General features: G+C 41.4%; 1 protein-coding gene across 1 annotated transcript in view; it reads left to right on the top strand.

Moving 5' to 3' along the window:
* Positions 1 to 27,337, top strand: part of gch1 (GTP cyclohydrolase 1) — a 48,360-nt gene that overhangs the window by 2,263 nt on the left and 18,760 nt on the right. The window contains exon 2 of the mRNA XM_063066496.1: positions 25,056 to 25,165. Coding sequence (XP_062922566.1) covers positions 25,056 to 25,165 — 110 coding nt within the window. The remainder of the gene's footprint in view (positions 1 to 25,055; positions 25,166 to 27,337) is intronic.

Raw genomic sequence — 27,337 nt, 5'->3', positions numbered from 1 at the left:
CCGCTTTTGGTAATAAATTCTACTGATTCCTCCTTATCTCCATTCTAAATGGAACTCCCTCTACTCTGATTCTCTCGTCCTAGATTCCCCCACCATAAAAAAAATCCTCTCTCCATCAACTCTATCTGAGCTTTCAATATTTATAGGGTTCAATGAGACCTTTCCTCATTCTTCTAAATTCCATTGAGTAAAGGCCCACAGCCATTAAACACTCTTCACGATAAGCCTTTCATTCCTGGTATCGTGCTTGTGAGCCTCCTCTGAACTTTTTCCAATGTCATTGCATCCTTTCTTAAATAAGGGGCCCAAAGCTGCTCACTATACTCCAATTGAGGCCTCACCAGCCTCTTGTAGAACCTCAGCAAAGCATTGTTGCTTTTATATTCTAGTCCTCTCGAAATGAATGTTAACATTATATTTGCCTTCCTCACCGCTGACTCAACTTGTAAATTTGCCTTTAGGGAATCCTGCACAAGGACTCCCTTTGCACCTCTGATTTTTGAATTCCCCCCCCCCCATTTAGAAAATAGTTTAAGCTTTTATTCCTTCTGCCAAAGTGCACAACCATACACTTCCCAACACTGTATTCCATCTGCCACTTATTTGCCCATTCTCCTAATTAGTCTGTCCTACAGCCTCCCTGCTTCCTCAACACTACACCTAACTTTGTATTGTCTGCAAACTTGGCCACAAAGCCATTAATTCTGTCATCCAAATCACTGACATACAATGTAAAAAGAAGCAGCTGCTACATCCACTTCTGTGGAACACCACTGGTCACTGGCAGCCATTTAGAAAAGGCTGTCTTTACTCCCACTCTTTGCCTGCTACCAATCACCAAAGTTCTATCCATGCTGACGAAGGGTCTCGGCCTGAAACGTCGACTGTACCTCTTCCTAGAGATGCTGCGTTCACCAGCAACTTTTATGTGTGTTGCTTCTATCCATGCTACTATTTTTCCTGTAATACTATGGGTTCTATTGTTGGGAAGATGCTGGAATCCATTGCTAAGGATGTGGTTTTGAGGTACCTGGAGGCACATGATAAAATAGGCTGTAGTCAGCATGGTTTCCTCAAGGGAAAATCTTTTCGGACAAATTTGTTGGAATTCTTTGAAGAAATAACAAGCAGGATAGACAAAGGAGAATCAGTTGATGTTTTGTACTTCTATTTTCAGAAGGCTTTTGACAAGGTGCCATGCATGAGACTGCTTAACAAGCTGCAAGCCAGCCCACAGTATTACAAGAAAGATTCTAGCATGGATAAAGCAGTGGCTGATTGGCAGGTGGAAAAGAGTGGGAATAAAAGGAGCCTTTTCTGGTTGGCTGCCAGTGATTAGTGGTGTCCCACAGGGGTCAGTTTTAGGACTTCTTTTTATGTTTTATGTCAATGAATTGGATGATGGAGTTAATGGCTTTGTGGCCAAGATACAGATGATACGAAGATCAGTGGAAGGGCTGGTAGTATTGAGGAAACAGAGAGGTTAGTGAAGGACTTGGACAGAGAATGGGCAAAGAAGCGACAGATGGAATATAATGCCAGAAAATGTATGGTCATGCACTCTGATAGAAGAAATAAAAGCGTAAATAATTTTCTTAATGGAAAGAAAATTCGAGAATCCGAGGGGCCAAGGGACTGAGGTGCAGGGTTCCCTTAAGGTTAACTTGCAGGTTGAGTTGGTGGTGAGGAAGGCGAATGCAACGTTAGCATTCATTTTGAGAGGACTAGAACATAAAAGCAAGGATGTAACATTGAGACTTTACAACGCACTGCTGAGGCCTTACTGGGAACATCGTGAGCAGTTTTGGGCCCTTTATCTAAGGAACGTTTGCTGACATTTGAGAGGGTGTATAGGAGGTTCATGAAAATGCTTCCATGATAGAAAGGCATATCAAATGCTCCTCATATGATGGCTTTGGGCCTGTACTCGCTAGAATTCAGAACAATAAAGGGGGAATCTCATTGAAATCTATGGAATATTGAAAGGCCTCGAAAGAGTGGATGTTTCCAAGGTTTCAAAGGTACATTTAATATCAGAGAAGTGTATACAATATACATCCTGAAATGCTTTTTCTTCACAAACATCCACAAAAACAGAGGAGTGCCCCCAAAGAATGAATGACAGTTAAATGTTAGAACCCCACAGCCTCCCCAGCTCCCCTCCCTCCCACACGTAAGCAGCAGCAAAGCAATAATCCCCTTCCCCCCCACCAGCAAAACAAAAGCATCAGCACCCACCACCGAGCACTCAAGCATGCAGCAAAGCAACAACAAAGACATAGACTTGCATTACCCCAAAGACTACTCGTTCACCCTGTATTCAACATGCCACAGGCTCTCTCTCTCTCTCTCTCCCTAACAAGGGAGAAAGGGGTGTTTCCATTTCACAGCGAGAGAGTAGACATAACAAAAAACTTGTTGATTTATGATGTTAAAAGTCTGTTGCATTGCTTTTTCCGAGCTCTATGCCCAAAGATCTCTGGTCTCTGGGCACACAGCCAGAGATCTTCCATCTCCTATGACACGCTGATTTCCTGCCCGTCTCCAGAACCACAAGATCCCGGAACTCCAAAGACGAGCTAATCTCTTAGGCCGCATCCTTGGTATATCAAATAATGGCATGTTGTGAAACCATGAGAGCGGGTCCTATTCCCGCAAAGAACCGAAACTGAAGTCCGCATGTAACTCCAGGTCAGCATCTTCAAAAGAACCCTGAAAGGGAAAACTAGAGATATTACAGATGGAAATAGAGCTGTTTCTGAAGATGCAAGTAAAGGAGTTGCCATTAGGCACCATTAGGATGTAGAGAGGATGTTTCCTATGATAGGGTGGTCTAAGACCAGAGGACACAGCCTCTGAATAGAGGGAAGTCCATTTTGAAAGGAGATCAGAGGGGGAGATTTCTTAAACCAGAGAGTAGTGAATCTTTGGAATTGCCTGCCACAGGTGGCTGCATAGGCCAAGTCATTAGGTATATTTAAGGCAGTTATTGATAGATTCTTGATTGGTCAGAGCATGAAAGGAATCAAGGAGAAGGCAGGATATTTGGGCTGAGAGGAAAAATGGATCAACCAGACTCAATGGGCCAAATGGCCTACTTCCCCTATATCCAATAAGGTTCCTTTACCTTAAGCACCCTAATCCCATCCGGTTCATTACACTACAGTATGAAAGTCCTTTCTATACTTGAAGAAAAATTGCAAGATTGCTTTTCTCGTAATGAGTTCAACTACAAGCTGTTCTAAAGAGCCACCTTGTAGGTATTGTACAAATTCTCTGTTGGGATCTAGCAATAACCTGATTTTCCTAATCTATCTGCACATTGAAATCCCTCTTGACTATCCTAACATTGCCCTTTTTAACATGCCTTTTCTCTTCTCCCTTTATAATTGTAGCCACATCCTGGCTGCTGTTCGGAGGCCTGCACATAACTCCTATCAGTGTCTTCTTACTCTTTCAGTTTCTTAACTCTACCCATAAGGATTCTACATCTTCTGATCCAATGTCACCTCTTTCTAAGGATCTGATTTCATGTTTTACCAACAGAGTCATGCCACCCTTGACACCTACCTGCCAGACATCAGGTTGGTATTCTAGTCGGCATTATTGCTTCTTACTGATGGAATTGACTGGAGTGGGGCTGAATATAACCCTTCTCACTCAGGCATGTGTACATTTTTGAGTCCCTTGTTTTGATTCATTATGTGCTGGGGTGGAGATACATCCCCACCAAAGGAGGTGTAAAGCGTTCCTTCCCTCTGCTGGTCTGCAGGTCACCTGATCGGGATCACGTGAAGTCATGGGAGCAGGTGGTGGATGGTCGTATGAGCAGCAGGTGCATATCATGTCCTGGTTACATGACCACTGACCTAGGCAGACAATTTCTGAAGAGGTTTGATAATGACTGGCGTCACCCATCTTGCCCAGAAGAAGGCAATGGCAAACTACTTAGATCATAAGACCATAAGATATAGGAGAAGAAATGGGCTATTCGGCCCATCGAGTCTGCTCCACCATTCTATCATGGACTGATCCAATTCTTCCAGTCATCCCCACTCCCCTGCCTTCACCCCATACCCTTAGATAGGTTCTTGATTAGCCAGGACATCAACCTCTGCCTTAAATACACCCAATGAGTTGGCCTCCACAGCCGCTCATGGCAACAAATTCCACAGATTTACCACCCTCTGACTAAAGTAATTTCTCCGTATCTCAGTTCTAAATGGACGCCCTTCAATCCTGAAGTTGTGCCCTCTTGTCCTAGACTCCCCTACCATGGGAAATAACTTTGTCATATCTAATCTGTTCAGGCCTTTTAGCATTCAGAATGTTTCTATGAGATTCCCCCTCATTCTCCTGAACTCCAGGGAATATAGCCCAAGAGCTGCCAGATGTTCCTCATACAGTAATCCTTTAATTCCTGGAATCATTCTTATGAATCTTCTCTGAACCCTCTACAATGTCAGTATATCTTTTCTAAAATAAGGACCCAAAACTGCACGCAATACTCCAAGTGTGGTCTCACAAGTGCCTTATAGAGCCTCAACATCAATCCCTGCTCTTATATTCTATACCTCTAGAAATGAATGCCAACATTGCATTGGCCTTCTTCACAACCGACTCAACTTGGATGTTAACCTTTAGGGTATCTTGCACAAGGACTCCCAAGTCCCTTTACATCTCCGCATTTTGAATTCTCTCTCCATCTAAATAATAGTCTGCCCGTTTGTTTCTTCCACCAAAGTGCATGAACGTACACTTTCCAGCATTGTATTTCATTTGCCACTTTGCCCATTCCCCTAAACTATCCAAGACTCTCTGCAGGCTCTCTGTTTCCTCAACACTACCCGCTCCTCTACCCATCTTTGTATCATTGGCAAATTTAGCCACAAATTCATTAATACCATAGTCCAAATCATTAACATGCATCGTAAAAAGCAGCGGTCCCAATACTGACCCCTGTGGAACTCCACTGGTAACTGGCAGCCAGCCAGAATAGGATCCCTTTATTCCCACTCCCTGTTTTCTACTGACCAGCCAATGCTCCACCCATGCTAGTAATTTCCCTGTAATTCCATGGGCTCTGGTCCTGCTATGTAGCCGCATGTGTGGCACCTTGCAAAGGCCTTGTGAAAATCTAAGTACACCACGTCTACTACAGCTCCTTTGTCTACCCTGCTTGTAATTTCCTCAAAGAATTGCAGTAGGTTTGTCAGGCAGGATTTTCCTTTCAGGAAATCATGCTTGGCTTTGGCCTATCTTGTCATGTGCTTCCAGGTACTCCGTAATATCATCCCTAACAATCGATTCCAACAACTTCCCAACCACTGATGTCAGGCTAACAGGTCTATAGTTTCCTTTCTGCTGCCTCCCACCCTTCTTAAATAGCGCAGTAACATTTGCCATTTTCCAGTCATCACGTACAATGCCAGAATCTATCGATTCTTGCAAAATCATTGTTAATGCCTCCACAATCTCTCCAGCTCCTTCCTTCAGAACCTGAGGGTGAATTCTATCAGGTCCAGGAGATTTATCTACCCTCAGACTATTAAACCTCCTGAGCACCTTCTCAGTAGTAATTTTCACTGCACAAACTTCATTTCCCTGACACTCTTGAATGTGCTGTATACTGCAGATATCTTCCACTGTGAAGACTGATGCAAAATACACATCGAGTTCCTCTACCATCTCTGCATCTCTCATTACAATATCTCCAGTGTCATTTTGTATTGGTCTATATCTACCCTCGACTCTCTTTTACCCTTTATATACTTAAAAAAGCTTTTAATATCTTCTTTGATATTAGTTGCCAGCTTCCTTTCATAATTCATCTTTTCCTTCCTAATGACCTTCTTAGTTTCTTTCTACAAATTTTAAAAAGCATCCCAATCCTCTGTCTTCCCACTAACTCTGGCTTCCTTGTATGTCCTCTCTTTTGCTTTTACTTTGGCTCTGACTTCACTTGTCAGCCATGGCAGTGTCCTTTTCCCTTTTTCCCTTTGAAAATTTCTTATTTGGAATATACAGTTGAAGTCAGAAGTTTACATACACTTAGGTTGAAGTCATTAAAACTCATTGTTTAATCACCTCCACGGATTTCATATTAGCAAACTATAGTTTTGGCAAGATGTTGAGGACATCTACTTTGTGCATGACATGAGTAATCTTTCCAGCAATTGTTTACAGACAGATTATTTCACTTTTAATTGACTATATCACAATTCCAGTGGGTCAGAAGTTTACAAACAAAATCAAAAGAAATCAGCCAAGACCTCAGGAAAAAAAAATTGTGGACCTCCACAAGTCTGGTTCATCCTTGGGAGCAATTTCCAAACGCCTGAAGGTACCACGTTCATCTGTAAAAACAATAGTATGCAAGTATAAACACCATGGGACCACGCAGCCGTCATACCTCTCAGGAAGGAGATGCATTCTGTCTCCTAAGAGATGAACGTACTTTGGCGCGAAAAGTGCAAGTCAATCCCAGAACAACAGCAAAGGACCTTGCGAAGATGCTGGAGGAAACAGGTATCTATATCTACAGTAAACTGAGTCCTATATCAACATAACCTGAAAGGCTATTCAGCAAGGAAGAAGCCACTGCTCCAAAACTGCCATTAAAAAAAGCCAGACTACAGTTTGCAAGTGCACATGGGGACAAAGATCTTACTTTTTGGAGAAATGTCCTCTGCTCCGATGAAACAAAAATTGAACTGTTTGGCCATAATGACCATTGTTATGTTTTGAGGGAAAAGGGTGAGGCCTGCAAGCCGAAGAACACCATCCCAACCATGAAGCATGGGGCTGGCAGCACCATGTTGTGAGGGTGCTTTGCTGCAGGAGGGACTAGTGCACTTCAGGAAATAGATGGCGTCATGAGGAAGGAAAATTATGTGGATATATCGAAGCAACATCTCAAGGCATCAGCCAGCAAGTTAAAGCTCGGTCGCAATTGGGTCTTCCAAATGGAGAATGACCCCAAGCATGCCTCCAAAGTTGTGCAAAATTGCTTAAGGACAACAAAGTCAAGGTATTGGAGTGACCATCACAAAGCCCTGACCTCAATCCGATAGAAAATTTGTGGGCAGAACTGAAAACGCGTGTGCGAGCAAGGAGGCCTACAAACCTGACTCAGTTACACCAGTTCTGTCTGGAGGAATGGAACAAAATTCCAGCACCTTATTGTGAGAAGCTTGTGGAAGGCTACTCAAAATGTTTGACCCAAGTTAAACAATTTAAAGGCAATGCTACCAAATACTAACAAAGTGTATGTAAACTTCTAACCCATTGGGAATGTGATGAAAGAAATAAAAGCTGAAATAAATCATTCTCTCTACTATTATTCTGACCTTTCACATTCTTAAAATAAAGTAGTGATCCTAACTGACCTAAGACAGAGAATGTTTTCTAGGATTAAATGTCAGGAATTGTGAAAAACTTGAGTTTAAATATATTTGGCTAATGTGTATGTAAACTTCTGACTTCAACTGTATCTGTCTTGTACTTCCCTCATTTTTTGCAGAAACTCCAACCATTGCTGCTCTGCTGTCCTTATTGCAAATGTCCCTTACCAGTCAACTTCGGCCAGTTCCTCTCTCATGCCACTGTAATTTCCTTTATTCCACTGAAATATGACACATTGGATTTTACTTTTTCCCTCTCAAAGTTCAATGTAAACTCGATCATATTGTGATCACTGTTCCCTAAGGGTTCTTTAACCTGAAGCTCTCTTATCACCTCTGGATCATTGCACAACACCCAATCCAGCACAACCAATCCCCTAGTGGGCTCAACAACAAGCTGTTCTAAAAAGCCATCCCTCAGACATTCCACAAATTCTCTCTCTTGAGGTCCAATACTAACCTGGTTTTCCCAATCCACTTTCATGTTAAAATCCCCAACGATTATCATAACATTGCCTTTCTGACACGCCTTTTCTATCTCCTGCTGTAATTTGTAATCCACATCCTGGCTACTGTTTGGAGGCCTGTATACAACTGCCATTAGGGTTCTTTTACCCTTGCCATTTCTTAACTCAACACATAGAGGCTCTACACCTTCCAATCCTATGTCATCTCTTTCTAATGATTTAATATTATTTCTTATACACAGAGCCACACCACCCCCTCTGCCTACTAACCTATCTTTCCAAAACACCGTGTATCCTTGGACGTTCAGCTCCCAATGGCAGCCATCCTTTGGCCAAGTTTCAGAGATGGCCACAATGCCATACTTGCTATTCTATAGCTGAATTTCAAGATCGTCCATTTTTTTCCTTTTGCTGTGTGCACTCAAATATAACACTTTCAGTCTCAGTATTTGTTGCTTTCTGTTTTAACTGCACCACGCCTCTATTGCCCTGTGACTCATGCCACTGGCTGTGATTAAGCCTCATCTCCTGCCTGTTCTTTCTATCATCTCTGTCGCATGCTATCTTTGATTTATTTCTGTTTTCCCTTTCCTCAACCCTGTCACTCCGGTTCCCATCTCCCTGTCAAATTAGTTTAAACCCTCCCTAACAGTTCTATTGAATGTGGCCGCTAGGATATTGGACCCCTTTGGGTTCAGGTGTAACCAGTCCTTTTTGTACAGGTCGTACCTCCCCCAGAAGAGGCCCCAATAATCCAGGAATCCAAAGCCCTGCCCCCTGCACCAGTCTTTCAGCCACACAGTAATATACCCGATCATGCTATTCTTGCACTCGCTAGCACGTGGCACAGGCAGCAATCCCGAGATTACTTCTCTAGAAAACATTGCTAAGAACAATCGTGGTCATGGAAAGACCACGATCATATACGTCATGCACATAGCAAACAAACAAACTTCACAACGTCAAAGGCAAAATTTCAACATGGCTTGTGAAAGATGCCACTGAGCGCACAAGATGTTCATGAGAAATAGTCTTAGATATAAAATCTCGTGCAGCTTTTTAGATAACTGTCTGCTACTCTTAAGGAATTAATCTATGTTTATTGCAATCACGAACATTTTAAATCCTCTACTTTATTCCAGAGGTATTAGTATTCCTTTTGTAAACACTAATCAATACATGATTTATCTTGGGGAAATACTGTAGGCCTGTTCTCAGAACACACCACATACACTTCATACTGTGGACTTTTGTACTGTGAGTCATACAGTAAGTAATGTTAGTTGCAACAGATTTCAAAATCATATTGCTTCAATAAGAGGAAGAACTAGTATTTTCATTTACAAGAAGTGTGAAGTTACTTAGCTGTCATAATTGTTTGGCCTAAAATACTGTGGGTCAGATATCCCTACAGTATATCTGCTTTTGGAGATTGCTTTTGTTCTGTGACTAATGGATCACCTGTGTCATTGTACACTGGAGCTAAGAGAAAAGACCCAATATGTTAATTTATGTGTTGGAAGTGAGAGAGGGAGAGAAGGCTGAGAGAAGAATTCAAAACTGGACTGGGGGCTAAGTCTGTAAATGATGATTCTGAGTTATTTCTTCTTTGAAAACGTATTCACTAGAGTACTGCAGTGAGTGTAGACAGTGTTTTCAACATGTTGAAGTTTAATCAAAGTCAATCCTTTTGCTTTTAAGACTGCTAAAGGATAGGAATTGAATGGGATACACTAGTTGCTTCAAACAACATTTAATAAGATTACACTTTGTAAGCAATTATAATTAATTTTTGCATTAAGTTGTAGAATGTGTGGCCTTTTTTGTAGTTAGCACCTCTGTCCATTCCTGCATTGTGGACAATAATGTGCAATGTGTGCCTTATTTCTGGAAAATGTGATTTACTGCTCTCTGTTGCTTATGCAAGGGTTGCACAGTTTTCACGCACAAGAGAATTCAAAGGTACAGTCATCTGATGGAACTGCACTGAAGGGATCATTTAACAGAACAAGTTAATATTTTTTTGCCAATTGAAGTTTTTGAATGCATTTCATAATATTCCATACAGGAAGTTGTTAATAAAATTAACAGCATATGGAATTAAAAGCAACTTTGTTTTGTATATAAGAATTGTTTTGGAGATTTAAATAAAAACTCACTGTTCATAGAATGTCTATGGAAATGCTGTGATTTGTTGTCCACCCCCTGTTGTCCATTAAATGAGGAAGCAGTTCAGGTCACACCGTCCCAGTTGACATTGTTAGATCTGGAGATGCACGTTAAGCTAGACTGGGTAAGTTAATGAACCAAATGGGTTTAAGTGACAAAATGGCAATTTCACAATTAACATTACTATTTCTCCTTTAATTTCATAGTTACTTTATGTAATTATTTAAACTTAAAGTTCCCAGCTGCCATGATAGAATACGAACTAACGTCTCTGGGTAACTTAACTATTATACATCTACTCAAGTATGGTTAATGGTTACAACCTCAATTTGACAGGAGGTGCCTTCACCTTGGTTGGGTAATTCCAAAGCATTTTGGTTTATTTTCAAACATCTTGTATGAAAGACTGAAAAATTTATGTGTAGAAATTCAGTGGCAGAATCTTGTTAAATGGCAAACTAAGTAGTGTCAATAAAGTAGAAAGTTACAAAATGGCTCTGAGGAATAAAGTAAATGGCAAATCTGGAGTTCAAAGTGAGAAGTATGAAATCATTCATTTGGATTGTAAACTCAATGCAAGGATGAGTGATAGGTGCCCACTGGAATGGAACTAGTTCAACCTTGGCAATTCCCTCCCGGAGTCATAGTCACATCACCCTCAACCACCAAGCTGCAATGTGCAGACAACACTTGCTGATGTACACATTTAGAGTCCCAGGTCCAAGTCGTCATTATCACTAAAGCATAGCAGGTAGTAAGTATCAGTACCTCCCTGTTCCATTGCGCAAAGAAATCCTACAAATGATAAAAGTCCATAACATGGCCTTGGAAAACACAACCCACTTATGAGTGAAGGGAGACATCAATGCTTAAATTCATCATTCCCTCCAGTGTGCCAGTACAGCTTCTGAGGAAAAGATTGTTCAAAGATCAAGACCTCAAACCAATCAACTGGCAGCAATGATATCTATCCTCCAGTATGTTTCAGAGGCTTAGACTGCCTCTAGCAGACAACTCAGAGCACTAGAGTGATACCACCACAAAATGTCTGATAAATGCAGATTCACTAATGGGATAAGTGAACCATATCAGTACAGCCTAGCAGGGCAGGTTGCTATCCCCAGTGTTGAGGCTCTGGGCTCGTATCTGACTCGTGTGATTGAGCTATTTTGTTCGTACATCCCAGCATTAGGCTTCTAAAATGACAGGCATTTTATTTCATGTTCCATCACAACAAGAGCTTAGTAAAAGATTGAAAGTGTTACATACCTCATGGATATCTTGTGACTTGTGTTGGCACGTGGCCAAGTGGTTAAGGCGTTCGTCTAGTGATTTGAAGGTCACTAGTTCGAGCCTTGGCTGAGGCAACGTGTGTGTCCTTGAGCAAGGCACTTAACCACACATTGCTCTGCGATGACACCAGTGCCAAGCTGTATGGGTCCTAATGCCCTTCCCTTGGACAACATCGGTGGCATGGAGAGGGGAGACTTGCAGCATGGGCAACTGCTGGTCTTCCAAACAACCTTGCCCAGGCCTGCTCCCTGGAAACCTTCCAAGGCGCAAATCCATGGTCTCATGAGACATAACGGATGCCTATAGATCTTGTAACTGTCTTATGACCATGATGTAATTGAGTATCTTATGAGCATGAGGTAATGGTCATGTGATGGGATGATGTAATTTTCCTGCCAGTGTGAGGTTGCGTGATGACGTGTTCATCACAGATATAAAAGGGAGACCCCTGTGGTGACGCAGTTAATTTTTCCAGTTGAGTTTTTAAGTTTAGTTCCTTATTTAATTCATCAGTTACTCCGTTATGCTGTGTATTCGTCTTATGACGCAGTTTCGTTTTAAAGTGGAGTTCTACTTTCTATTGTAAGTAGTATTGGAGAGTGAAGACCTTACCAAAGTACAGGAATTCACCGAGTCGAGTAAGGCTGATGTCGTTTGATGGTTTTGGAGAGGATCGACCTTTATTGAATCTTCGTTCAAGAAATAGTGACCTGCATCTGAGATATCCTCTGCTAAAGCAGGAAGGATTGCACAGTGTATATTCTCCAGAGGAAAAGGTCAGTTCCTTTAAACAGTTTTATTTCTGTCGTTGTGAATCCTGCGGACAAGGCAGGTTCCGGCTGGGATCAGCAGTAACGTCACATCTTCGAGGAATTCTTTACTTCAAGAAAGTCTCTCCTACTTGACTGTATAAATCTCTTGGACTTCTGAATTTACCATTCTAAGAACTGTGTTCGAATTTACCACTTTAAGAACTGTTTTCACATTTACCCTTTTAAGAACTGTTCCAGAGTTGCCGTATAGCAGTTAATTTCCGGTTAAGTTAATCGGTTAAATACATTTTGCTATTTTTGAGCAGAGTTTAATAAATGTTTGTTTTTATAAAACCTGACTCAATTTTATATTCGTTGTTGCCAGTCATGTGACAAAGGAAATGATTCAGAAAGTTCTCAGGTCCTCCTCATAACTTCCCAGCAACTTATGGGAATCCCTGTCATGTGATTTCAGTGTGGAACAGGAATATTTGGAATGGCGTTGTGAAATGGCAATGAAATGATCATCTGTTCAAAAATGATGGAAGGAGTGCACCATTCTTAAATCCCTTTCTCCCCCCGCCCCCAAGAATACTGACTCACACTTCTCATGCATGGCTTATATTCTAGAGCTAAAAGAAATTGAGTGAAAACCATTCTGTGTTGTGTGCAGTTTTGGTCACAAATTACAGGAAGGATATTAATAAGGTTGAACAACACTCACAACATGCTGGAGGAACTCTGCAGGTCGGGCAGCATCCGTGGAAACGATGAGTTGACATTCCGACCCAAAACGTCGACTCATCGTTTCCACGGATGCTGCCCGACCTGCTGAGCTCCTGCAGCGTGTTGTGAGTGTTGTTTGACCCCAGCATCTGCAGAGTATTTTGTGTTTAATAAGGTTGAAAGAGTGCAGAGAAGGATTACAAGGATGTTGCCGGGACTTAAGAAAGTGAGTTACAGAGAAAGGTTGCATAGGTTAGGACTTTATGCCCTGGAGTGTAGAAGAATGAGGGGAGATTTGATAGAGGTATATAAAATAAATTATTTTGGGTATAGATAGAGTGATTGCAAGCAGGCTTTTTCCACTGAGGCTATGGGAGAAAAAAAAAGCAGAGGACATGAGTTAAGGGTGAAGGGGGAAAAGTTTAAGGGGAACATTAGGAGGGGCTTCTTCACACAGAGAGTGGTGGGAGTGTGGAATGAGCTGCTAGATGAAGTGGTAAATGCGGGCTCACTTTCAACATTTAATAAAAATTTGGACAGGTACATGGATGAGAGGTGTATGGAAGGATATAGTCCAGGTGCAGGTCAGTGGGACTAGGCAGAAAAATGATTCGGCACAGTCAAAAAGGGCCAAAAGGCCTGTTTCTGTGCTGTAATGTTCTATGGTTCATTCAACACTGGCCTCAAGAGACTGCTCAAAGGGATAAGCCTCCCCATTAGCAGGGCAGATGAAGAGAGTGAAATTAAATTATTATTCCTAATTAGCATTGAAGAATAGGGCATGGATGAGGGGAGTGCCCAAGGAGAGGAAATAATAATTCAGCAAGTTTGGGAAACACTGGAGAAAACAGTGAGAAGCAAGGAACTCTGGAAGACCAAGGGCATTTAATCCAAGTATAGATCCAAACGAGCTAAGTTATGAAGGCAAGTTGCCATGAGCAAGCTTGAATTAATGTGGAATGTCTGATGTAAAGAAATGACTAGTATCAAAGCAAATGGGCAACACATTAGAGAAGTAGTAGAGCAGCTGCCAAAAAGGTCCAGTACTGAACTCTGCACTGTCTACGTGGAGTTTGCACATGGGTTTTCCCTGGATGTAATAGTTTTCTCCCACATCCTAAATACATGCAGATTGATAGACTAGTTGTCCTTTGCAGGTTGCTAGTAGTAGAGTTGAAGGGGGATGTGGAAGAAAATAAATTGCATGGAAAATGGATGGGGGGTTGGGAATTGTTCTGTGAGCTAGAATCGACTCTGGGCTGAGTGGCCTCTTGTGTCATGAAAGTAGGACACGGTTGTGACTTAAAATTAGTGATATGCCTTTTAAGTGTAACTATTAAAAAGTTTGTACAAAGAAAAGTGGAAATCTGGAACTGCTAGAGGAATACAATCCATTTTGGTATTGATCTTCACGCTAGATTAGCAATGATAGCAATAATACCACACCAGTGTGAAAGTTAAATTACTTTCATTGCTGACCAAACAGTATCAGGGATAATATCCTGGCATGCATTGACAATTTGTCCCATTTATTCCTACTTTCCTTCTTTGCATTGACAATTTGTCAATGTAGAGCAAGAAAGTGGGAATAAATAGGTTGTTCTTGAATATGAAAGTTACTTCCAGTAGGATGCCATAGAGATTAGTGCTATGTCCTCAATTGCACACATACCACATCAGTGAATTAGTTGAAGGAATCATGTATATCATATCCAAATTTCCTGGTGCTAGATCTCAGTGTGAGCTGAGAGGTTTGGGGGTTATGAATGGGATAAGTGATTGGGCAAGGACAGGATATTTTGAATATGTGGCAAAATGATACATCATTTACTTTGTAAGAAAACATAGAAGGCAGGTTTTTTTTAATGTTAGAGGTTTGAAAGAGATTGAAATTGTTTAGAAAAGCTTCTGTCTCACAAATTTCTAAAACTTGATATGTAGGTACAGTATATAATTAGGTTAACCTTTATGACGGGAGGATTTCAATGCAAGAGTTGATCCAATTACAAAGAACCTTGGCGAGGCTGGATGTCCAGTAATATGGCACAAGAGGATTTCCTAGGACTACTGAATTCTTTCCATTAATACCCAAGCACACTTTCATTTCACTGATTTTGGAGTTACACAATAGTAGAATAAATATTTCTGTGTTCAAAGGGAACAAGGAAAGCACAAAAGCTCTGAGCCCCAGCTCCAGCCACAAACCTATCCAGTATCTAGACCTCTGCCTTTGGCTCACGTTCCTGATGCAACTGTTCCCTGCGGGGCACTGAAGTCTCAGTCTTGTAGCTCTTCACCTAGTCTCTTCTGTACCTTGGTTCAAAATAACATTTTCTACAGTGATCTACTCTGTTCCCTCTTCTCATTCAGAGTTTCCTACTGGGCCTTCCTGACTCAGTGTGTTCACTTGTCTTTGCACATGCCCAGCCGACATATGCTTGTATTTTCCATATCATCATCATTGATATATTTCAACAGGTGCTTAATTACATATAAATTCAGGGACAATGGCATTAAATATAGATGTTCCATCATATACAATATATTGAACTGAAAGAGTTCAAACCCATGAGGCTGTCACTGCTACTGTTCAGGGGGTTAAAGCTGTGAATAAAGCACTGGACGTTTGCTATGAAAGACTCCAGTTTAAGTTCTTTCAGTTCAACATGTAGTCTTATGATTGTGACATTTAGAATTTAAAAATCACTTGAATATCTCACTGAACTACAGGGGAAAGTAAAAAAGAACAGCTGTATGTTTACCATGTTGTACTGAGTTCTGTTCAATAATATATCAGTTTAATATCCTTCATTTAGTTTTTCCTTGGTTTACAATAACATTGATAAGCTACTCTCATTGCTTTTTATCAGTTTCTTCTGTAACCAGGGTGTACACTGAGATGTTTGCAACAATTGAGACAGTTGCCATATCAACCCATTGTCTTTATATAATGCAGTTTCTGAAAATAAATGGGTGAAGTCAAACTTAATCTCAATTTGTTGAAAGATATGGTGTCATCATGTTTACTGTTTCATATCCGCAAGTGATTGAAACTCTATGTCAACTAAACGTGTTGCTGAAATATTTAAGTGATTGGAATTGTTTTAGCTGGTGCTAATCATTTTGTATGACAATCGATGTGTTCTTTTGCCATTAAATGGAAGAAAGATAGTTGAAAAATCTCCAGTTTAATCTTTAAATAATATAAATTAGATTATTTATTTGGCTGTCTAACCACTAACCAAAATCATTGTCAGAACTGTGTTTTGTTAATTCCTGATTATTATTAGTTAATTATGACTATAAAGAATTGTGCAGTGGCATATGATTGGTGAATGACTTACAGTGGTGTTTCTAGACATGAAGAAGTGGTCTTTCTTATCATGGTTAGGTCTGAAAATAAGACTTTGTCAATAATTGAGTTGACTACAAACTCGCACAATTCCTGTAAAAATCAATCCCCCTTGACTAATATCTCTATCTATCCATCCTGTATAAAATTCTAGTCTCATGCCAACAATTGAATTGATTTTATTTTTTTACATCCTTCACGTACATGAGTAAAAATCTTTATGTTACGTCTCTGTCTAAATGTGCAATGTACAATTTATAGTAATTTGTAATAAATAGTATGTACAACAGAACAGTCAATATAGCATAGAAATACAATTGTATCAGCATGAATTAATCAGTCTGATGGCCTGGTGGAAGAAGCTGTCCCAGAGCCTGTTGGTCCTGGCTTTTATGCTGCAGTACAGTTTCCCATTGATAGCAGCTGGAACAGTTTGTGGTTGGGGTGATTCAGGTCCCCAATGATTCTTTCCCCCGTTTTATGCACCTGTCTCTGTAAATGTCCTGAACAATAGGAAGTTCACAGCTACAGATGCGCTGGGCTGTCCGCACCACTCTCTGCAGAGTGTTGCGATTGAGGGAAGTACAGTCCCCATACCAGGCAGTGATGCAGCCAGTCAGGATACTCTCAGTTATGCCCCTGTAGAAAGTCCTTAGGATTTGGGGACTCATACAAAACTTCTTCAATCGTCTGAAGTGAAAGAGGAGCTGTTGTGCTTTTTTCACCACATAGCCAGTATGTACAGACCACGTGAGATCCTCGGTGATGTTTATGCCGAGGAATTTAAAGCTGTTCAACCTCTCAACTCCAAATCCCTTGATGTCAATAGTGGTTAGCCTGTCTCCATTCCTTCTGTAGTCCACAACCAGCTCCTTTGTTTTGGTGACATTAAGGGAGAGGTTGTTTTTTCGACACCAGTGTGTCAGGGTGATGACTTCTTCTCTGAAGGCTGCCTTGTTATTATTTGAGATTAGGCTAATCAATGTAGTATCATCAGCAAATTTAATTAGCAGATTGGAGCTGTGGATGGTGACACAGTCATGGGTATACAGTGAGTAAAGGAGGGGGCTTAGTAGACAGCCCTGAGGGGAACCTGTGTTGAGGGTCAGAGGAGCAGAGGTGAGGGAGCCCACTCTTACCACCTGCTGGCGAGCTGACAGGAAGTCCAGGATCTAGCTGCACGAGGCAGGGTGAAGGCCAAGGTCTCTGAACTTCTTGTCGAGCCTGGAGGGAATTATCGTGTTGAATGATGAACTGTAGTGCAAGAACAGCATTCTCACATAAGCGTCCTCCTTCTCCAGATGAGTAAGGATGGTGTGTAGAGCTGTGGCTATTGTGGTCATCCATTGATTGGTTGTGTCAGTAGACAAATTGTTGGGGGTCCAGTGTGGGTGGTAGCAAGCTGCAGATGTAGTCCTTGACCAGCCTCTCAAAGTATTTGCTTATTATTGAGATGATTGTGACAGGACACCAGTCATTCAGACATGTTACCCTGGTCTTTTTAGGTACAGAGACAATGGTGGATGTTTTGAAGCAGGAGGGGAATAAAAATGTCAGTGAACACACCTGCCAGTTGTGCCACACATATCCTGAGTACCCACCCTGGGATGCTGTCCAGTCCCATAGCCTTACGACTGTCCACTTGTTGTAAACAGCTGCATACTTCAGCCTCAGAGATGACCAAGGTGCAGGTCGCTTCAGCGGCTCTCCTCGGGGGCTCAGTGTTGGTGATATCGAACCGAGCGTATAAAAGATTTAGCTCATCTGGGAGAGAGGCAGCGATGTTGGCAGCACCACTGCGGTTAGCTTTGAAGTCTGCGATGATGTGCAGACCTTGCCATAAGCTGCATGCGTTGTTGGTGGAGGGTTGTGTCTGGACCTTGTCCCTGTATTGTCATTTCTCTGCCTTGATGACTTTGCATAGATGTTAGCTACTTTTCTTGAGTTCCTGTTGGTTACCGGCAATGTAAGCTCTATCTCGTGTGATAAGTGCTGCTCGCTTGGAACTGTTTATCTGGGGGTTCTGGTTTGGATAGACCCTGACCAATTTTTGGGGGACAACATCCTTGATGCACTTCCGGATAAAGCTTGTGACCGCATCCATGAACTCGGAGACATCCTCATCATGAAAGACATTCCAGTTGGTGTCATCAAAGCAGTCCTGTAGCATGGAGACCGATTGATCGGACAAACAGTGGATGGTTTTAACCATGGCTGCCTCTTGTTTCAGCTTCTGCCTCTACATCGGCAGAAGCAAGATGGAGGAATGATCCAACTGATCAAATGGCCGATGGAGGAGCGCTTTGTAAGCATTGCGGAAGGGAGAGTAGCAGTGATCGAGTATGCTATCTCCCCGTGTGCTCACCTGGATGTGTTGACAAAACTTTGGAGAAACTTCAGACAGTCACACTCTTTTAAAGTCACCAGCGATGATGAAGGCAGCCTCTGGGTGTGCAGTCTCCAGGGTGCTGATGGTCTCGTACAGTTCCTTGAGAGCCAGGTCGGTGTCAGCCTGCGGCAGAATATACACAGTTGTGATAGTAACAGTCGTGAACTCCCTAGGTAGATGAGCTCTATCTGCCCAAAGTAACTGGTTTTAAGGCACCAGTAACCCACCTTTGCCCCTTCTCCTGTCAGTAGAAATGGTTCTGATGGGCTTAGTAGCTAAGCCACACATGGAGGCCAGTAGCTGGACTTGGTTGTCAGAGGCTATTTGAAACGCATGCCATTGGGAGCATTTAATAAGTATTGGGAGCTTGTCCCCACTACCACCCTTGACTATGAGAACTGTAAGGAGCCAATGCAATCAATAAAGCCCATTGATACAGTGCAAGCGTTTTGTTTGAAGTCTATGTTTAACAACTAAGAATTATGCACACTTTGTAGTTTCTGTAATTACAGACAAAGGTCATGGATAAAAGACAGGAAATTAACATTGTGCAGTGCTACTTTGATCCTGTGAGCCACAAGTAATAATGCATTTTTTGAAAAATGGATTGAGGAGAAAATGTTTTTCAAAGTAAGTGGAAATATTTTCAGAAATGCCAACTCTGAAAGGTTTGAAAAGATTAAATTAAATTCAGTTAATTAAATATCCCAGCATTTAACCATTCATTTAACGTGGATTTTATAAAACAAAATTATTCAGCTTTGCTTTCTTGATTTTTAATTTTGTGCGAATGAACAAGAGGGAATAAAAACAACACATAAAATGCTGGAGGAAATGCTCAGCAGGCCAGGTGGCATCTGTGGAAAAAAGTACAGTCAACATTTCAGGCCGAGACCCTTCATCGGGACTGGAGAAGGAAAGATGAGGAGTCAGAGTAAGAAGGTGGGGGGAGGGGAGGAGGAACCACAAGGTGAGAGGTGAAACTGGGAGGGTGGGGAGAGGTGAAGTAAAGAGCTGGGAAGTTGATTGGTGAAAGAGATACAGGGCTGGAGAAGGGGGAATCTGATTGGAGAGGACAGAAGGCCATGGAAGAAAGGAAAGGGGGAGGAGCACCAGAGGGAGGTGATGGGCAGGTAAGGAGAGAAGATGAGAGAGAGGAATGGTGAGGGGGGTGGGGCATTAACGGAAGTTTGAGAAATCAGTGTTCATGCCATCAGGCTGGAGGCTACCCAGATGGAATATACGGTGTTGTTCCACCAACATCATCGCGGCAGTAGAGGAGACCATGGACATATGGGAATGGGAAGGCATTATTCATTTCTATCTCTCTTGCTTATTGTTTCTCAGAAAATAAGTATATTGAAAGATGCTGGCAATTAGCTATGTGCTTAATTTTTTGTGTGTGGGAATGCAATACAGTATACTAAAATGAAAGAACTACATGGAAATTTTATTTCTCGTCAGGGTAGGGTTGAACAGGGTGTGAAACTTGAGGAATAGGAAACATAGAGACAGTGGAGGGTTTGCAGATGAGGATTTTCCAACAGCACAAAGATTTATCAAAACTAAGTTGGAAAGAAAATTAAGAATGAAAGAAAATTGAAGCCACAAAGCTACTTGTGTTTAAAAATGGAAATACATTTTGCTTAATCACTCTGGTTAAATATTCTGATGCAATAGTTGATGCATCATTTCCAGCCAACCAAGTGTCTATTCAGGAAATTGATTTCTCTGCCAGAATATTTTGAAATAAGGTATCTAGAGGAAGAAATTTGAGGAAGAAGTCCCGTTTCTGTGACAGAATATTTTTAATTGCCAGTGTCATCAAACATCTTTTCAAGTTCCTTTTTCTGCATTATGGTATTTTATGTAGCTGCTCAGATCACCATTCAGCTTACTGGTTTGCCTAATTAAAAGAAACAAGTTAGAAAAACAAAACACATAAATGGCAGGAGTTATTCAGACACTTCCAACAAAAAAGTTGTTTGTTTGTTATATTACTTTTAATCTCCACTTCATAAATTCTGTATTCGAATTTCCATGATTGAAACAATAACTGTTACCTATTCACATCTGCATAATTACCGCACTGGGAAAAAACTATGAAATGCTGCACTCCATTGTGAAATCACAGTGTCATGCTTCAAAAGACTTCCTGCTTACTTCCATAATCTTTTGGATCTTCAGACCTCTAGAGCAATAAAGTGAGTTTCCTTGGATCAAATTGAAAATAACAGTTGATAACATCTTGTTGTCTTTATTCACTTTGCTAGAGAGACTGAGGAACAGGAATGAAACTTCATTTACATGGTTCTTATTTTTAATCATTTGAACTGGCTGTAGAATATTGTTTTATAGTTCCTGTTCAGAAATTGGATCTGGAATTTACATTTCTTCAGTAAATGTTCTTCAACAGAGTACTAGTAAAATTTTCTTAAAATCTTAGCTCTGCATGTAAACAGAGTAGATAATATTGTACTATTTTTAATTTCCTTTTTATCCCCTTCACTTGCTCTTTCCCAGTTGTCTCCAACTCTCCATTAACATAAGAAATAGGAGCAGGAGTAGGCCACGAGCCTGGTCTGCCTTTCAATGAGATCATGGCTGATTTGGTCATGGACTCATCTCCACCTACCTGCCTTTTCCCCATAACCCTCAATTCCCCTACTATGCAAAAATCTATCCAACCTTGTCTTAAACATATCTACTGAGGTAGCCTCCATTGTTACATTGGGCAGAGAATTCCACAGATTCACCACCGTCTGGGAAAAACAATTCCTTCTCGTCTCCGTCTAAATCTACTCGCCCGAATCTTGAGGCTATGTCCTCTAGTTCTAGTGGCACCTACCAGTGGAAACAACTTTCCTGCCTCTATCTTATCTATCCCTTTCATAATTTTATAAGTTTCTATAAGTTCTCCTCTCATTTTTCTGAATTCCAGCGAGTACAGTCCCAGGCAACTCAGTCTCTCCTCATAGTCTAACCCCCTCATCTCTGGAATCAACCTGGTGAACCTCCTCTGCACTCTGCTCCAAAGCCAGTATATCCCTCAAGTAAGGAGACCAAAACTGCATGCAGTACTCCATGTCATGTCATACTGCATAATTTTTTTTATCCTCCAGCACTCTTTTCTCCTATTTCTTTATGCCTAATCTCTTTCCTTTCCCTTTTTTGAGTTTGGTGTTGTAAATCTTAAAACCATTAGAGTGATTCTGAACAATTAGTAAAATGTCTGCTTTGTATCACAAAATATTTCAGAATCCTCAGGATTCCTTATGGATGTCCAGAGTACCTCAATAATGTACATTGCTCTGAACCACCCCTAAGAGAAAAACCAGAGTTCACATGAGAATGGGTTCCTCAAAGCAAAGGCAGGATAAAAGCATATACAGTAATATCAAAACTATTGGCTGTTCGTAGCCTTCTTTAGTGGCAAGAAATGTAATGAACTCCATCCTAAAGGAAAAAATATAAACTGGAAATAAAACTACTATAATCAGAATCAATTTTAATATCACCAGCATCTGTCATGAAATTTGTTGTTATATGGCTGCAGTACAGTGTGATACATCATAAAAACCGAATAACAGTAAGAACTGTGTGTGTGTGTTAAATAAGTAGTGAGGTATTATTCATAGGTTCAATGTCCATTCAGAAATCTGATGGCAGAGGGGAAGTAGCTGTTCCTGAATCACTGAGTGTGTATCTTCAGACCTCTGTACCTCCTCCCTGATGGTAGCAGTGAGCAAAGGGCATGTCCTGGGTGATGGGGGTCCTTAACAACGGATGCCACCTTTCTGAGGCCTTTCTCCTGGATGCTGGGCAGGCTAGTGTCATGATGGAGCTAACTAAGTTTACAACTTTCTGCAGCTTATTTCGATCCTGTGCAGTATCCCCCACTCGCATACTAGGCGATGATGCAGCCTGTTAGAATGCTGTCCACGGTACATCGGTAGAAATTTGCAAGTGTCTTTGGTGACATACCAATCTCCTCAAACTCCTGATGAAACGCAGATGCTGTTGTGCATTCTTTGTAACTGCATCAATATGTTGGACCCAGGATAGACCCTCAGAGATGCTCACACCCAGGAACTTGAAGTTGCTCACCCTTTACACTTTCGATGGCTTTGTGAGGACTGGTGTTTGTTCCTTCATCTTGCCCTTTCTGAAGGCCAGAATCAATTCTTTGGTGTTACTGATGCTGAGTACAAGGTTGTTGCTGCGACACCACTTAACTAGCTGATATATCTCCCTCCTGTACACCCTCTCGTTACCATCTGAAATTCTGCCAACAATAGTTGTGTCATCAGCAAATTTGCAGATGAGTTTTGACCTGTGTCTGGCCACACAGTCATGGGTGTAAAGAGAGTAGAGCAGTGGGCTAAGCACACGTCCTTGAAGTGCACCAGTGTTGATTATCAGAGAGGTGGAGATGTTAGACCATAAGACCAGGAGCAGAATTATGCCATCTAGCCCATCGAGTCTGTTCCAACACTCAATCATGGCTGATCCTTTTTTTTTCTCCTCCTCAACCCCAGTTCCCAGCCTTCGCCCTGTAACCTGGGCCTCTGTAAGAAGTGTGTGTGTTAAATAAATAGTGCAAAAAAGTGAGGTATTGTTCAAAGGAATGTTATTTCTGATCCACACAGACTCTGGTCTTCTGGTGAGGACATCGAGGATCCAGTTGCAGAGGGAGGTACAGAGGCCCAGCTTTTAGTCAGCTTAGATCTTACAAGGGAAAATCTTGCTTGAATAATGATACTGAATTCTTTGAAAAGGAATAGGGAGAGCAGGCAAAGTTAATGCCTTAGAAGTATTTTTTCTATATTCTTAAAAGACATTTCCTTGGCTAATTGATAATTGCTTTGTTATTGTGGTATGTACAAGATACAGGGAGAAGCTCTTTGGAATTGGAATTAGCTTTTTATTGTCACATGCACCCAGGTACAGTGAAATGCTTGTCTTGCGTTATCGTTCATGCAGATCAAATCATTACACAGTGTGTAGGTAGATAATAAGGTGTAAGATCATAACAAAGTAGACTGTGAGGTCAAGAATCCATCTTGTCATAATGGGGAGCCATTTAGTAGTCTTTTAAAACCAGAGTTGAAGCGGTCTTCGAGCGTGGTGGTACATGCTTTCAGGCTTTTGTACCTTCTGCACAGCGGTAGAGGGGAGAAGGGGAAATATCCAGGGTTGATTATGCTGAGTGTTTTACTGAGGCAGCGAGCAGTACAGGTGGAGTCCAGAGATGGAAGGCTGGATTCTGTGATGTGATGTGATGAACTGAGCCACAACTTTCTGCAGCTTCTTGCAGTCACAGGCAGAGTGGAGCGGCCATGATGCATCCAGGTAGGGTGCTTTCTATGGTGCATTGATTAAAATTGGTAATGGTCGATGGGGACGTGCCACATTTTTTTAACCTCATGAACAAGTAGAGGTGTTGGTGAACTTTCTTGGCTGTGGTTGGACCAGGACAGGCTGTTGCTGATGTTCATTCCTAGAAACTTGAAGCTTTCAACCCTTTCAACTTCAGCATCATTGAGGAGATAAGAACATGTATACCACCCCTTTCAGACAGATCATTCCAAAAGTACATTGCAGAGGTACAAAAGGAATAAATGCAGAATATAGTGTTACTGATAAAAAGAAATTGTAGTGCAGGTGGACAAATGAAGTGCAAGGGCCATGTAGATTGAAAGTTCATCCTTATTGGGGATTTGCTGAATTTCATCAGCCGTCTGAGGAAGTAGAGGCAGTGGTGTGTGCATTACTGGCAATTCTAAAATCTAAAAGTTTGTGGATGATACAAAGATACATGGAGGGACAGATAGTTTTGAGGAAGCAGGGCATCTGCAGAAGGATTTAGACAGATTAGGAGAATGCATAAAGAAGTGGCAGATGGAATACAGTGTAAAACAATATCTGGTCATGCACTTTGGTAGAAGGCTAAAAAAAGCATAAAACTATTTTCTAAGCAGGGAGCAATTAGAAATCAGAGGTACAAAGGGACTCGGGAGGCCTTGTGCAGGAATCTCTAAAGTAGGGGTTCCCAAACACTTTTATGCCATGGACCAATACCATTAAGCAATGGCATAAACATGTTTGGGAACCCCCTTCTTTAGAGAGGTCCTTTCCTAAAGGTTAACTTGCAGGTAGAGTTGGTGGTAATGAAGGCAAACTCAATGTTGGCATTCATTTTGAGAGAACTAGAATATAAAATCAAGAATGTAATCCTGAAGCTTTATAAGGAATTGGTCTGACTGCACTTGGAGCATTTCGGCACATTATCTAAGAAATGATGTGCTGGCATTGGAGATGGATTTATCCGCCAGCATATTGTGTGTGTTGAAAGATGTTACAGCTTCTGCTAACTACTTGTAACTAAGCAATTTGAAATGCTTTCCATTCGCTCCAAATGATGAGTAGCGATTTAATATCAAAAAGTATATTCAGTCCTGTATGTTTTTTGCTATATAATAGATGATGTCTTTTCCTCTTTAGATGTTTTGAATGATGCCATATTTGACGAGGACCATGATGAGATGGTAATAGTGAAGGACATTGACATGTTTTCAATGTGTGAACATCATTTAGTTCCATTTATTGGAAAGGTAAGAACAACAAAATCTATCTGAAGTTGAGATCAGCCACAGCATTAACTGAGTGGCTAATCTGAATACAATGTCACACTGTAGTGAAACTGCACAGTGAGATAAAACGTCTAATGAGAAAAGTGACATAATGTTGGTTTCTGGGTCATGCACTAATTTTTTTGAAGGCTGATTTCCAATAGAAAGAGGTTGATTTACCCCACCACCAACACCGAGAGCTTGAGCATTTGAAAAGCCCTTGACATTTATTTAAAAATTCTTTAGTGAGTGCAAGGAATGCTCCAGGATAGACATCACCAAAATAAAGCAGATCACAACTGACAGAACCTTAATACAATTTGAAAATTATTGCATGAGCAGGTCTCTGTAAGGGGATGTTTGTTTTCTATCAAGCCTAAGGGATCAATTCAACAGCAATGGTCAATAAATATTTAGTGAATATTGAATTTTACCATGACCATTTCCAGTAAAAAAAATGATTAGTATTCTTGCAATATTTTTGCAATTCTGCCCTCATTGTTGGGCTTAAGGATTATGTTTCCAACACTCCTCCTCCATATGAATTTTTAATTTTAGACTGGGACTAGCTGCAGCAAAAAAAAAGTGTAATCCTGAGATGGAATCTCAATCTGGTGTTTAGTTGTACACTCAGTTGATACAAACAATGCCTGTCTTTGATGTTAAAGCTTGAGGCCCAGCCAATTCCTGCGACAGGCTGCAGGGAAAGAAGGTCGAATGAAGTTACAGAGCACTGCAGCTCAAAAACAGGCCCTTCAGTCCATCTAGTCAGTGTGAACTGGTATTCTGCCTGGTCCCACCGACCTGCACCTGGACCATAGCCCCCCATACCTCTCCCATCCATGGACATCCAAACCTCTGTCAATCGAACCTGCATTAACCACCTCCACTCGCAACTTGTTCCACACTCGCACCATCTTCTATGTGAAGAAGATTCCTCTTAAATATTTCACCTTTCAATCTTAAAACATAACATCAAGTTCCAGTCTCACCCAACCTCAGTGGAAAAAGCCTGCTTGTATTTACTCTAATACTCATAATTTTGTATACCTCTTTAAATTCCCCCTCATTCTCCTACGCACCAGGGATTAAATCCTAACCTATTCACCCTTTCTCTAAAACTCAGGTCCTCAAGTCTTAGTAACATCTTTCGAAATTTTCTCTGTACTCTTTCAATCTTATTGATATCTTTCCTGTAGGTAGGTGACCTGAAATGCATACAATACTCCAACTTTGGCCTCGCCAATGTCTGATACAACTTCACTATTACACCCCAACTCCTGTACTCAAAACTCTGATTTACGAAGGCCAGTATGCCAAAAGCACTCTGTGACACCGCCTTCAAGGAATTATGGATTTGTCTCCCCATTATGGATCACTTTGTTCTATCGCATTCCTCAGTGACCCATTGTCCACTGCAAGTCCTACCCAGGTTTCTCCTCCCAAAGTGCAGCACTTCACGCTTGTCTGCATTAAATTCCATCTGCCGTTTTTTTTTTAGCTATTTTTCCAGCTGGTCCAGATCCCGCTGCAAGCTTAGATAGACTTCCTCATTGTCCAGTACACCCCCAGTCTTAGTGTCATCTGTAAATTTGCTGATCCAGTTAGCTACATTATCATCCAGATCATTGACAGAGATGACAAATGAAAAGGGACCCAGCACTGATCCCTGCAGCACACCACTAGTCACAGGCCCCCAGTCAGAGAGACAACCATCTTCGACCACTAACAAGAAAAAATCTGCAGATGCTGGAAATCCGAACAAGACACACAAAATGCTGGAGGAACTCAGCAAGCTAGGCAGCATCTATAGAAAAGAGTACAGTCAACATACTCTTTTGGCCGAAACATCAACTGTACTCTTTTCCATAGATGCTGCCTGGCCTGCTGAGTGCCTCCAGCATTTTGTGTGTGTTGCATCTGGTACCACTCTTTGGTTTCTCCCATGAAGCCAATGTCAAATCCAATTTTCTACCTCATCTTGGATACCGAGTGACTGAACCTCCTTGACCAGCCTCCCATCCAGGACTTCGTTAAACACTTTGTTAAAGTCTATCTTGACAACATCCACGCCTTTTCTTCTTCAACTTTCCTGGTAACTTCTTCAAAAAAAACTTTATAAGATTAATCAGATGCTACCTAGTACGCACAGAG

This window comes from Mobula hypostoma, chromosome 1 (genome assembly GCF_963921235.1).
Source record: "Mobula hypostoma chromosome 1, sMobHyp1.1, whole genome shotgun sequence".
Taxonomy (NCBI): Eukaryota; Metazoa; Chordata; class Chondrichthyes; order Myliobatiformes; family Myliobatidae; genus Mobula; species Mobula hypostoma.
This window is presented reverse-complemented; position numbering and strand designations above follow the sequence as displayed.